We start from the raw sequence: 12876 nt of genomic DNA, 5'->3' as shown, positions 1-12876 counted from the left end.
GAGCCCTGCTGGGGCTCCATCCCAGAACCCTGAGATCAAGACCTGAGCTGAAACCAAGAGTCTGACACTCAGCCAACTGAGCCACCCAGGCGCCCCTGAACTGCATTATTTTGTCATTGAGTTAAATCTATACCAAATAACTGCATATATCTCGCTGAATTTTCATGTGTTTTCCTGAAGATAAAATATGTAGAAAGCATTTAAGAAGACAATCCTATCATTTTTTTAAAAAATGCACTCTCTTAACTTCAAAATAGAACCTCTATAATGGGCTCATACTCCTTTTGAGCAAATTTTATACCATTAATGTAATTAATATTATTTATAATATGAATATTAACATAATGCCTTGGTTACATAAAATATAATTATAATACAAAATATAATGTGTATAAATAAATATAATTAAATGCAAATTAAGAAACATGGTGTGGTAATTGTAAAATTAATTTTTTGCAAATATCGAGTTACTATATATTAAGTGTTTAAAAAAAATACAATAAAAACAAAAGAGTAACTCCCTGTTACCTGTCAGCCATACAGGTATGCTAGCTAGTAAAGTGACAACCGTGACCAGCTGAGCTTTAGGAAACATACTTAAATGTGTGATATGGAAAGAAATTCAGAGATGGGACACCAGGAAAGAGATTTCATTCTATCCCCTCTCTTGGAGTAGGCCAGTGTGGGCAGGGGAGTCCCAGGGCACAGTGGGAGTGGGTGCAGTCAGAATGTCTGAAATTATCAGTGTGTCCAGCTTGGCTGAAGTACTGATTCCTCTGACCTGGAAAGGGGAAAGTGAAAAGGCCTCCTGATAAGCAAACAGAGCCTTCACAGCACCATAATACCCTCCTGGCCCAACATCTGGGCATTGGAAGAGCTACCACCAACAACTAGGAGCAGAGACATCCTCCCCTTCCTGCGCCCAGATAATCCAGATAAAACAGAGCATGTCTCTCCTCCCAACCCTCCCTTCATGTTTGTGACCCTGCCCACAGAACACTGCCCAGAGCCACTGGAAGCACCCCAGTGTGCTGGTGCAAGTACAGCATCTGAAGTCAGACAGTCCCAGTTCAAGTCTCTGCCCCACCATTTAAATCATCAGCACCCAGTTTGTTCTCAATGTAAAATCCATAGCACGGTGGCAAAAATGAAAAGAGTTGATGCAAAGTACATAGCACTGCCCTTGGCACAAAATAGGTTCTCCATAAATGGGTGTTATTCTATTCTATAAAGCATGTCAGTAAGTTTTGTCCGATTTTAATGCAGTGTGGTTATCGGTGGATGTCTCCTGGATGTTTGGGCATTCATTGGCTTTACTGATGCCGGCGACTTGATCAAACACAATCCTTTGTTTAATTTCAACAAAGTAATGGATAGGTAAAAAGATAAACAAATGGACTTGAAATAACTTCATGCCCTTTGTATATTTGTAGGTGACTTGGATTCTAACAGTTGAAAGACCACATTAAACGGGGCATTTGTAACTATTAAGAATTAAATCGCTAGCTCTTCTAAAATAGCAGTTATTGAATTTTGACTGCATTGTGAATATGGCTTAATTGGCTTAATTCCCTGGGTTCACTAGGAGTTTCTTGGTGTGAAGATGTTGCAGGCCAAAAGCACAGTTAGAAGTCCCTGCACACTTTCAAGCTGTCATTTAATCTGCCTATCACGCAAATGTTATCCTTTACCAATTCATTATCAAGGGCCAGCATTATGTGTGGAAAATTATTCGAGTTTACTGGGTATGAAAATTACTCGAGTTTGTATGTTAGATTGTAAACATCATAATAGGTTTTATTGCTTGTCTTAACTTTGTGTAAATTCAGTGACCACCTAAACAGGAGAATGCTCCTGAACCTCCTTCCTGCTAACTGGGGTTACCTGCAGAAACCCTGGACCAAGGTGCCATCCCCACAGTGGAATGGGATCTATGGCAGTGGTTCTCTAACTTGGCCATACGTTAGGATAAACTTGGGAGATTTAATTTAAAAATAACATATATTTTTGAAGTTCCTTCTCCCCATTCCAGACTCATTCAATCAGAGATAGAGAAGGGGGAGCAGGTAACAGTGTTATTTGAAAGAACTCCAGGTGATTCTAATGTGAAACCAAAGTTGAGAACCATAATCTAGAACTAAAGATCAAGAGATGATCTAAGAGGAGTGATAGAAATGAGCACTAATTAAGGCTCTTTCTATGATCTGACCAGAAGAATAAAAAATTAAAGGAAATGTTTTTAAAGAAGAATCATTCAGAGAAATTCAAGAATATTTTGGGATGGGCACACATAGTTCTCAAATACCTACTATATGAGCAGCATCTTTAGAAAGTAACTATGGTGGATGGAGGATTTCTTATACGTCTTTTTCATAATCTTCAGGAGAAATTTAGAGCCATCTAAGTGGAAAGCAATCCTAGGCCTTCATATGACATCGAATCTGACTTCTCCTCAAATAGTAACTCGGTTGATAGATCAAATTGTCATAAACCCACATTACAATAAACGGACAAAGGACAGTGACATCGCCATGATGCATCTTGACTTTAAAGTGAATTACACAGGTAAAAGAAATCAGTTTTTGTCATCTTATCTGGCCAAATCAATTCAAAATTAGATTTGAAATATTATCAGTACCAATGAATTAATAGTCCATAAGAGTTGGATAATTTGTTATAGAAATCATTATAATTTAAATGGAATTGGGGAATAGAGCAAAACATATTCAATTATCTTCATCAAGGTGCTTAAGCCTCAGAACATTTGTCCAAGTTCTCTTAATTGGTCCTAAAGAACAGCCATCCCAAGATTTTCACAGAGCTGACACTGTAAGTAGCATGATTACTTAAAATCAAATATAAATGATCAACTCTAGAACTAAGACATTGGTTACATTCTTAAAGACAAATTAGGAGACAATGTAGAAAAGGCTCCCAAATAGTGGGAGCAGTGGATACCTAGTCCACTGTCAAAGAATGCCACCCTGAGATGCTTCTTTCCCCTAAGACTGATGTCTAAAAAATGTTCAAGCAGCATAAAACAAAAATACAAATTTTTTAGATAAAATGTTGAAAATAATTGATTTTTAAAACTTATTAGAAATGTATGTTTGTCTGTGTGTGTTTCATTTTTCCAGATTATATACAACCTATTTGTTTACCAGAAGAAAATCAAGCTTTTCCTCCAGGAAGAATTTGTTCCATTGCTGGCTGGGGGAGGATTATACATCAAGGTAAATCATCAGACTCAACAAAAAGAAAATGCCTACCTGTGTGAAGGATGCCATTGCACTATCTTGTGAATATTTTCAACATCTTTTGCAATAGCTCTTAAAACACTGTCTGGCTTATTATGTTCATATGCTATGTATTTGTATAGTTTTTAAAATTCCAGATTGTATAGAGCACATTATAAAACTATAATCCTTATTTGAGGACAGTCCAAGCATCCCCCAAACTTAGTACCTAATCTTAGTATCATAAATACTCTGATAAAGAGAAAAGATATGTCTATTTAAATGAATATTATAAAGGTTACAAAATTTATTTTTTTACAGCACCTGGATAAAGTCTGGTCAAAAGCCAAATTATTACCTGTTACATTTTCCAAATCAATAAAACGATCTTTATTTATCACAAAAAGCCTCACACTCCCATTCCCTAAAAAATGAGAAGGGACTTCCTTTTAACATCAACATGCTATGGGGTGCCTGGGTGGCTCAGTCCTCTAGGGCTCCCTGCTGGGCGGGAGTCTGCTTCACCCTCTCCCACTCCCTCTACTGTGTTCCTGCTCTTGCTCTCTTTCTGTCAAATAAATAAATAAAATATTTAATAAATAAATAAATCAACATGCTGAGTCAGCCTACTCAGATGTGGCACAAATCTTACACTAAAGACTATAAACTGACTCATTGGCATTATTTAGTAGGATGTTTTCCAAACACAGAAAAGATGCATATTAAAACTAATAGAACATAATTTTTTACAAAATTCTAGTACTTCGTTCTCTCTAAATGTAACTACAAGGCACTTTGGCTTCAGAATTCCTAATGGGAGTTATTCCCTCTAGGGCAGTATTTTGACTACCCACTAAAAATTAAGCAAAAAGGAAAGGCACTAGATAGTCTGGTGGGAGAACCCAGCCTCTGGAGTCGCAACAGATCATGGCCAAGATATTTAAAAATCCTAACTGTATAGGATGAAAAGCCACAGAATCTTGTGGAGAGGTGCAGCTACCAAAAGCAAAGCATTCACAGTTAAAATGCCCTTCTTCCTCGTAAAAGAAAGGATGACGTTCTAAGTCAAATCTTTGCCTGATGATTTCAACAGAGGTTCTCCATAGCAATTGCATTATGTCGCTGAAATGCCTCATGTCTGCTGTCCCTAAAGTGTATTGAAGTCAAAAGCTGTCTCTTCTTTTATTTCCTCCACTTGAAAGATGTCATGATTTATTAAATTTGAAATCTAAAGAGTAAAAATGATTCCTAGATAGATATTTTCTCTATCAGACTTCAAACTAAAAGATATTTATGGCCACAATGTAGACTCTTCAAAAACAAATTATCCCCTAACAAAATTTAAGACTCTTTATTCCATAGGAAATGGGTATTTCTTCTAAGAGCTGAGTAAACTTGGCTCACATTTACTTATTGTTACTAAAGATATGCATTTAATTGACTTAAGAAGGGTCTTTAAGAGTGGTATGGAGCCAAGGAAAATCTGTATCTGAGATCAATTTCATTTAGGAATAAATGGTCAGATCATGTTTAAATACTTCCTGGGTGATGGAAATTTTAATGAATTTTATGAACTTTGTCTTATTATTTCTAGCTACTTAACTGTATAAAACCCAGTTCCCCCCCTTTTGAGTATATTATCCTAATTAGCTAAGAAAACCATGAACATATTGTTTACTAGGAAGAAAAGAAGTGATATTAGTCGATTAAATTATAGCAATTAGTAAACTTAAAATAACTCTACTGACATTTTATGTATGTTTTTATGTGTGTATTCTCAATTATCCTTATGGCAATTCATGTGGACAAATAAATATTAAATATAATAACAAATAAATATTAAATATAAGAACATAAGAGCTCAAATTTTTCTTTACCAAAGAGTTTTATCATATACCCATCCAGTCTTTTTTATTCCTGAATGAGCAGCAAAATGGGCTTTGATTTTATCATAGTTTATAATAAAAACTAAAGTCTACCAGCCTATCCTCAATCTTCATAGAATGAATAACAGTGAGATGCTGAATTCCCTCCTTCATCTTCACTTCATAAAGTCCAATGTCAAACTTTCAAAGTCATCTGACTCCAGTTGGAAATCGCTTTTTGTGCACATCTCCCACCTCCTGTTCACTGTCATGCTGGTACCTTGAAATTGCCCTGGTTGGAGTGTTTACATCAGGCAAATGATACATATTGGGGATTTTTTTTTCTTGAAAACCAGCATTAAACATTAACCAACACAGCACTGAGTCACACATACATACATTGCTTTGCACATGAATTATACACATACACACATGTCCATGTACATAACTACACACACACGCACACACACACACACACACAAACACACGTTTCCTGTTTAGTGTGTGGATTAAACTTAGGTGGAAATGATGCCACATACATTGTTGCAATAACACAGTTGTATGCACTAAGTTATCATCAACTTTCTGCCTCTCTTGAGGAACTAAATAGAATTGCTAATTATTAGAAAGTGCTTATCAGGTGCCTTTTCTGAGTCACTAGACACCTGCTTGCTTCACGTTCTTCTTGGGATTAGTATTTGAGTAAACAGAGAATCATGCTTCCAGTAGATGAGTCATTTTGTAAAAAGCGTGGAAGTACATGGCTCCTTTCTCTTCACCTGCGTGTGGATGACAAGCTGATTGCCCTTAGACCAGGGCATAGTTCAGCTGAGCTTTGTCTTCTGTTCAGTGTGCACCTGCTCATTCACAGAGCCTCACAAAGTTGCTGAATGCCATTATCAGGGAGCACCTCTTCAGGTGCCAAATGAAAAGCCTCCTGGATTTTGGAGTCGTTGCTCATTTCCATAAATGAAACTCTTTGTGTTGTTGGGCTTTTTTTTTCCCCATGAGCAATACTGTAACCATTTAAAATTACTGCAAATGCCTAAAGCCTGTCTAGTCCAATCCACCATTCCTGTTAGCCCTTGGGAACTAAAGAAGTGCTTTACTGTTACCCATTCGGCAAAATCCACAGATGGGTTTTATTATGTGCTTTAAAAATACTAAGGTTTAGCATTTAGTTTCATTATATATACACACAGTACTCGATAATGAGAGTGAACTATTGAAATAAATAAGACTGATGGTGGCTCATTCAGTGATGCATGTTGATGCCTTCTGACTGGCTGGCCGCATTACCATTTTGAACAGGTCCTACTGCAAACATATTGCAAGAAGCCAATGTTCCTCTTCTATCAAATGAGAAATGCCAACAACAGATGCCAGAATATAACATTACAGAAAATATGGTCTGTGCAGGCTATGAAGAAGGAGGAATAGATTCTTGTCAGGTAAGTATGTAAAACTGTTCGCCCTACATCTCCAGAAAGCATTGCTCTATAATGATTTTATTGCTTCGCAATGATTAGGGAGTAAAGAAATCATCAGGGTTTTAACTTCATTTCTTCTTTTACCAAACTGTGACTCTTTGTTTTTTATTTATGGCCTACTTGCATAGTATTCCTAGGGTGGGTGTGAGCATTAGAAATAAAACTCATTTTGGGGGTGCCTGGGAGCCTTAGTCATTAAGCATCTGCCTTCGGCTCAGGTCATGATCCCAGGGTCCTGGGATCGAGCCCCGCATCGGGCTCCCTGCTCAGCGGGAAGCCTGCTTCTCCCTCTCCCACTCCCCCTGCTTGTGTTCCCTCTCTTGCTATCTCTCTCTGTCAAATAAATAAATAAAATCTAAAAAAAAAAAAAGAAATAAAACTCATTTTTAAGAACAAATATTAAAATCAGATGTCTTTAGAGCTGAGGCACAAAATATGAGTGCGTGGGAGAGTCAGGTAAATTATGTAGTGCTGACCCACTGTTGACCTGGAGCATACACACCTTAGCTAAATCTAGTTCTAATTCTCTAAAACCCTATGCAAACTTCAAACACACAAAAAGCAAGTTGGAAGGCCAATTTCACCTACTGGCTTCCAGTTTTCAACCTTGGTTTTGAGTATGAGCCAGGGGTCCAGTGACAAGAAATAATTTTCTGCATAAAACCAACCTGGATACCCTGGTTAGAACAAGTTTGCAGCTAACCACTTGTAGGAGGGTTAAAAACTAGAACTTACTCAATAGCCTGGCATAACTCTGGACCTGGAACCCATACACGAGAATTTTCATCTTATCGTTTACATTCCATTTTAGAGATGTAATAACATGATCTCACTGAATGTCAACACTGCAATATATTGGAAGTATCAATAGCTCTTGACTTGCATGACCACCAGAGAAACTCCTACCCACAAATTACTCTCATTGAAGACAAGAACATCTTATCACTTAGAAGTAAGGTAGCCAACTATTAGTGCCATGAAATCCACATACACTCAACAAATAAAAAGTAAATTCTGCCAGATTTTAGAATTATTATTCATTTTTAGGTGCAACATAGAGTATCCATGAAAGCATAGATTCTGGGCTCAGACTACTTATTTCGCCCTTGCCTAAATACTTACGGGTGAGACTTTGGGCAAGTCACTTAAGTTTTATTGAGAGATTTAAAAATCAGGTAACATGTAGAAGGCAGTAAGCACTCAAAATATTAACAATTTTCACTATGAGTCTTTGGAAAAAAATTTTCTAGTATGTTTTCTGTATTTGAAAATGAATAAGATGTTGATCATTAACATCTACTGGGATTAAATTAAACCTGATAGCAGTACTGAGCAAATGAATAATTTACAAATGGGGATGCAGCAATTTATACCAGGGGGAAATCTTTCACTTTGTTAAAGTGTAAACAACTTGTTATATATATTAACACCTATGTCACCATAATTCGACTTGATACAAGACTTTTTTTAACAGACACTTAAGCAGATGAATCTTTATATGTATCCTCGAGTTAAGTCAGTGTCTCAAATCATGTTAAATTTTCAGCTTAGTTTTACATTTATTCTGCTTTGTTGACCACTTGCAAATTCAAGACAAATAGGATGGCTTTCTTCCTAAAATTTATCTCTGGATCTTACACGTTCCTCTTAAAATGAAAAGCGTGCTAAAGGTAAGATATATTGCCACTTAGAGGGAGATTTATACAATTATTGTTCAGGTGGGAAATCAGCTGTACAACTTCAATTACAGTTAATGGGGGTTGTGTGGCAGGGGCCTCATGCACTAAGTAGAAAATATGATCATGGATGCTACTGATATTAGAGTTACATTAAGCCAGTCACTTGTGCCAGATCTCTGAAATCTTATGTTTGGCTCTGATTTCTAGAGAGTCTAAGTATGTTATTCATTCACAAGTAGGAACGTCCACACACACGGCAATATCTTGTGTAATATGTTATCGTGATTGAGTAATCAGTAGTCTAGAGGGTCACATGATCTTCTTTGTTCAACTTTAATACTGTGTTATACAAGAGGATTAACTGATTAAATAAGAATACCTTTAAAATTATGAATATGCTCCAATTGATACATCACTTGAATGAGCTCTTTGAAGCATTATTTCCCCCCCCCCATAATGGCAAAGAATTGGCCTTATTAGTCATTCATACATTCTTAAGTATCTTCTGGCTTACCAAAGCCTTGCATGAGTGGGGCGGTTGTCTGGATTTTAAGGCCCCACAGTGGCTGTAGAAGTCCCCTCTGTATAGATTGAAGTAAATGACACAAACAGCAAACTCATTTTGCTAACTATGCAGAGCCTTATTCTATCCCAGTGGTATTCCAAGCATGGCCTCCAGTCCAGCAGATCAGCAGCACTTGAGAACCTGTTCAAGATGCAAATTCTCAGGCCCCAGCATAGACCTGCTGAGTCAGCAACTCTAACCCTGGGGCCCAGCAATGTGTGTTTTAGCATGATAAAACCACTGGCATGACAACATAAAGTTTAGGTTAATACTTTCTGGTCTGGACATTCACTCATATTTTTGAAGTCCATACATACCTCTGAGATAGTGGAAGAAGGAAATAGCTTCCTTGAACAAATCAACAAATTAAGGCAAAAAGTTACATAACAACTAAAATGGCATAGTTAGATGAGAGAAGTGACAGTCCCAGACATAATAGGTCTCTCAACCACACAGACAACCCAACTGTTGATCATCAAGCCTGCCGGTGGATTGTTTGAATACCGGCAACTGACCCAGCGCATGTTGGGCAATTTAAAATCCTTGTTCATGGAATCAATGTCTAGATTCTTTTGTCTTTTTAAAAAATTGAATTATTTTAGAAAATATGAAGAAAACCAAATGACTCCTTTTCAAAATACCCAAACAGTTGAGGTTTATTTTTAATAATCTCTAACTTTGAGTCTGTATTTATCTTTAACTGTTCCATAGATATTTCTGGACCCAAATTATAAACTAAGGGTTTGGGATACAGAAATAAAAATCACAGTCCCTGCCTTCAAACATATTTGTTACATCTAGAAAAGAGGTAACCTATGGTTGCCAGTGCAATTTATGTTCCTCTGTACCCAAGCAAGAAAAGGTGCTTTTATATATATCACATTTTTTCCCCTTAAACATGGTCCCAAAGATAATAAAGAATCAGGCAAAAAGTCTGTCAGGATATTTTTTAACACAAACTTGGGTTGAAATATTCTATCGTACCAGTGATTGCAACCAAAGTACACAAGGCTTTAAATTCCTTCATAAATATATAAAAAAAGATTAAAAATTTTGCACAGTTAATGTAAGAAAAATATTTGTCAGTGCCATCATTATGTAATGGTACAATGTGTTTACATTATGTTCTTTTCATTACACACAAATACTCATGTGTAAATGAAATATACGGAATTAAATCTAGCAGAATCTGTTATAATTAATATTTTCAAAAATGAAATAATTCTTCATCAGTTAAAATCTCCCATGAAAATATGTGTGCTTATCATAAATTATATCACTGACATGCCTACTGCCACTGAAATGTTAAGATTAGCCTGGTGATGGGTATTAAAGAGGGCATGTTCTGCATGGAGCACTGGGTGTTACGCACAATGAATCGTGGAACACTACATCAAAAACTAATGATGTAATGTATGGTGATTAACATAACAATAAAAATTAAAATAAAAAAAGATTTTTTCAAATCTGATTGTCTACTCACAAAAAGTTAACACTGCCCAAAAGAATCAAAATCAACTTTATGTGTGTTTTTAGTTTCTCTAAACACACATTGTGGAATAAGTGTCTTTTCTGCAAAGCCTCTCCCAATTCTTAGAACACTCCTCTTTTTGTTTTGTTTTTTGTTTAAAATCCAGTTAGTTAACATATAGGGTAATATTAGTTTCAGGGTAGAATCTAGTGATTCATCAGTGCCCAGTGCTCATCACAAATGCCCTCATTAATCCCCAACACCCATCTAAGCCCCCCACCCACCTCCCCTCCAGCAACCCTCAGTTTCTTCTCTGTAGTTAAGAGTCTGTTTTATGGTTTGCCTCTCTCTCTTTTTTTTTTTCCCATATGTTCATCTGTTTTGTTTCTTAAATTCCACACATGAGTGAAACCATACCATACTTCTCTTAATAAAATGATCAGCTTTTAATATGCATTTTGGTTGGGATGCTTCTAGTTGTGCCTTAGAGAATTTCTTAGTACCTATTAAAATGCCATCATGAAAGTAAGGAAATTTTGCTATAAAAGTACATCATGAAGAATTACATACAAATTATGTTTTAGTTGTCATAGTTTCTCTGTGTCCTTTCTGAGCAGCCAAAGGTTCTCATTCTTGACAGAGAGTGTTGGTGAAGAGATATACAGATGACTTGCAATTAAATCATATTTTTGATCTTTAGTTTTGGATTGATTTGCTAAAAATAACCTTAGATGTTTATGCCAACTGACAACACATCTACAATTTTCTTTTGCAATTTCCTCTTCAGGGGGATTCAGGAGGACCATTAATGTGCCAAGAAAACAACAGGTGGTTCCTGGCTGGTGTGACATCATTTGGATACCAGTGTGCACGGCCTAATCGTCCAGGGGTGTATACCCGGGTCCTGAGGTTCACAGAATGGATACAAAGTTTTCTACAGTAGAGTGTCTCCTAAACCAGCATAAAAGTCATGCTGTTTCCCCATTTCACTCTCAGGAGCATTTAAATTGAGACTTTTGTCAAAATGGCTTCTAAAAGACTTTATTCTTACCTAAGTCACTGCATGCTGAGGTGTGAGGGTGCACACAAAAAATAATCTTTATCATACAAAGTAACTTTAAAATAATATACTTTGATTTCATTGTGAAGAGCTAATCTTTCACAGAGATCATTTCCTTTGTTTTTAATCATTTTTATCAAATTCTCTTATTCAAAAGAATGCTATTGTAAAGCATATACTATATACTTAAACTTTGGCAAAATTAGGAAGAGAAGTGAAATAAACTTTTTTGCACAGTATGTTGTTATTTGAAGTAAACTGCTATAAATTATCTAGTCCCAGAATCTCAATATTCTTCCCACTTTTCTATCTAAATGCATTTCCAATTCATCTTGAACATATCCTTAATATTTTCCCCACTTATAAAAAATATGTATTTTAAGCTGTCACAGACATGGACTAAATTGATTATACAGTGCTCTCAAGCTAATTAAACAGCAAACAAGCACAAGTCTGTATCACCCTTGTATCAAAATAAAAAGTAAATTAACTGATATTGTTATTCTGTTATTGCATCATTTTTTACCTGAATTAATCATACCATCCATTTATTTCAAGCTAATATTTTTTAAGTTTCCAAAAAGTAATTAGACATATCCAAAAAATATAACTATTACAAATGGTTTTTTTTTCTGATTTATGTGTTTTACAGTGAATGTTTTTAACATGTGCAAAACTTACTTAGACACAGCTGAATCACCCATTAGAAGCCCAAAAATGTGGAATAAATGAATTTGCCTCACTGCTTTAATCTTTTGGATCATTTCCAGAGCAAGTGCAAACTTCGATTGAGCTTACCACACAAAATCTATCGATTTATTTGGGAAGAAAAAATTCACACACACGCGTGTGCACACACACACACACACACACACACAATTGCTTGGGTCTATATGGTCCAAAGTAACAAAAGAAAGAGTAGGTTTAAAGGAGTGTTGACTGGCGCTATGGAAGAAACACGATTTGGGCTACATTTGAAAGGAGTAATTATGATTGATGTATTGAAGAGGCATTGGGGCCACTGAGTATGTAGGGGTTCAGGGAAGTTCAGAGATTGAGGATAATAGATAATCATGTGTTGCTGTACCAAAAGTCTCTCTCTCTGGGGAACAGAAAAAGGGAAAACAATGTCATATAAGAAAACTGCGGCCAGATAATTGGGCACTACAAATTTGGTGAAAAACTATGGTATTTATTGTCAGGACAAAAATCAGGAATCCCCAAACACACTACTCCTTTTAAGACCTTTCCAATGACTTGATCTTAGAAGCAGTTAGAAAGGATGGAGAAACAGGGGTAGAGTTGATTTGTTTGATTTTACTACCTGGATATTGTTCCACAATTCACCTGCATTTCAAGACACATATTAGAACTATGTTCTGAAAATACAAACACAACAGATACACCAGGTACCATGTACTCCTCATTTTTCAGAGGTCAGCTAAAAGTTTAAGAAACCCTAAGGACAATCTCACTGTCACTGTTTAATAAGAGGGAAGTTGACTGAATG

The 12876-nt window shown here is 36.2% G+C and overlaps 1 protein-coding gene across 1 annotated transcript in view; it reads left to right on the top strand.

Moving 5' to 3' along the window:
* Positions 1-11249, top strand: part of TMPRSS15 (transmembrane serine protease 15) — a 112413-nt gene extending 101164 nt beyond the window's left edge. The window contains exons 23-26 of the mRNA XM_027581781.2: positions 2384-2565; positions 3138-3233; positions 6413-6552; positions 11094-11249. Of these exons, the coding sequence (XP_027437582.1) occupies positions 2384-2565; positions 3138-3233; positions 6413-6552; positions 11094-11249 (574 nt within the window). The remainder of the gene's footprint in view (positions 1-2383; positions 2566-3137; positions 3234-6412; positions 6553-11093) is intronic.
* The last annotated feature ends 1627 nt before the right edge of the window (positions 11250-12876 follow it).

Source organism: Zalophus californianus, chromosome 1 (genome assembly GCF_009762305.2).
Source record: "Zalophus californianus isolate mZalCal1 chromosome 1, mZalCal1.pri.v2, whole genome shotgun sequence".
NCBI lineage: Eukaryota > Metazoa > Chordata > Mammalia > Carnivora > Otariidae > Zalophus > Zalophus californianus.
Note: the sequence above shows the minus strand (reverse complement) of the source record. Positions and strands in the feature narration are given on the sequence as shown.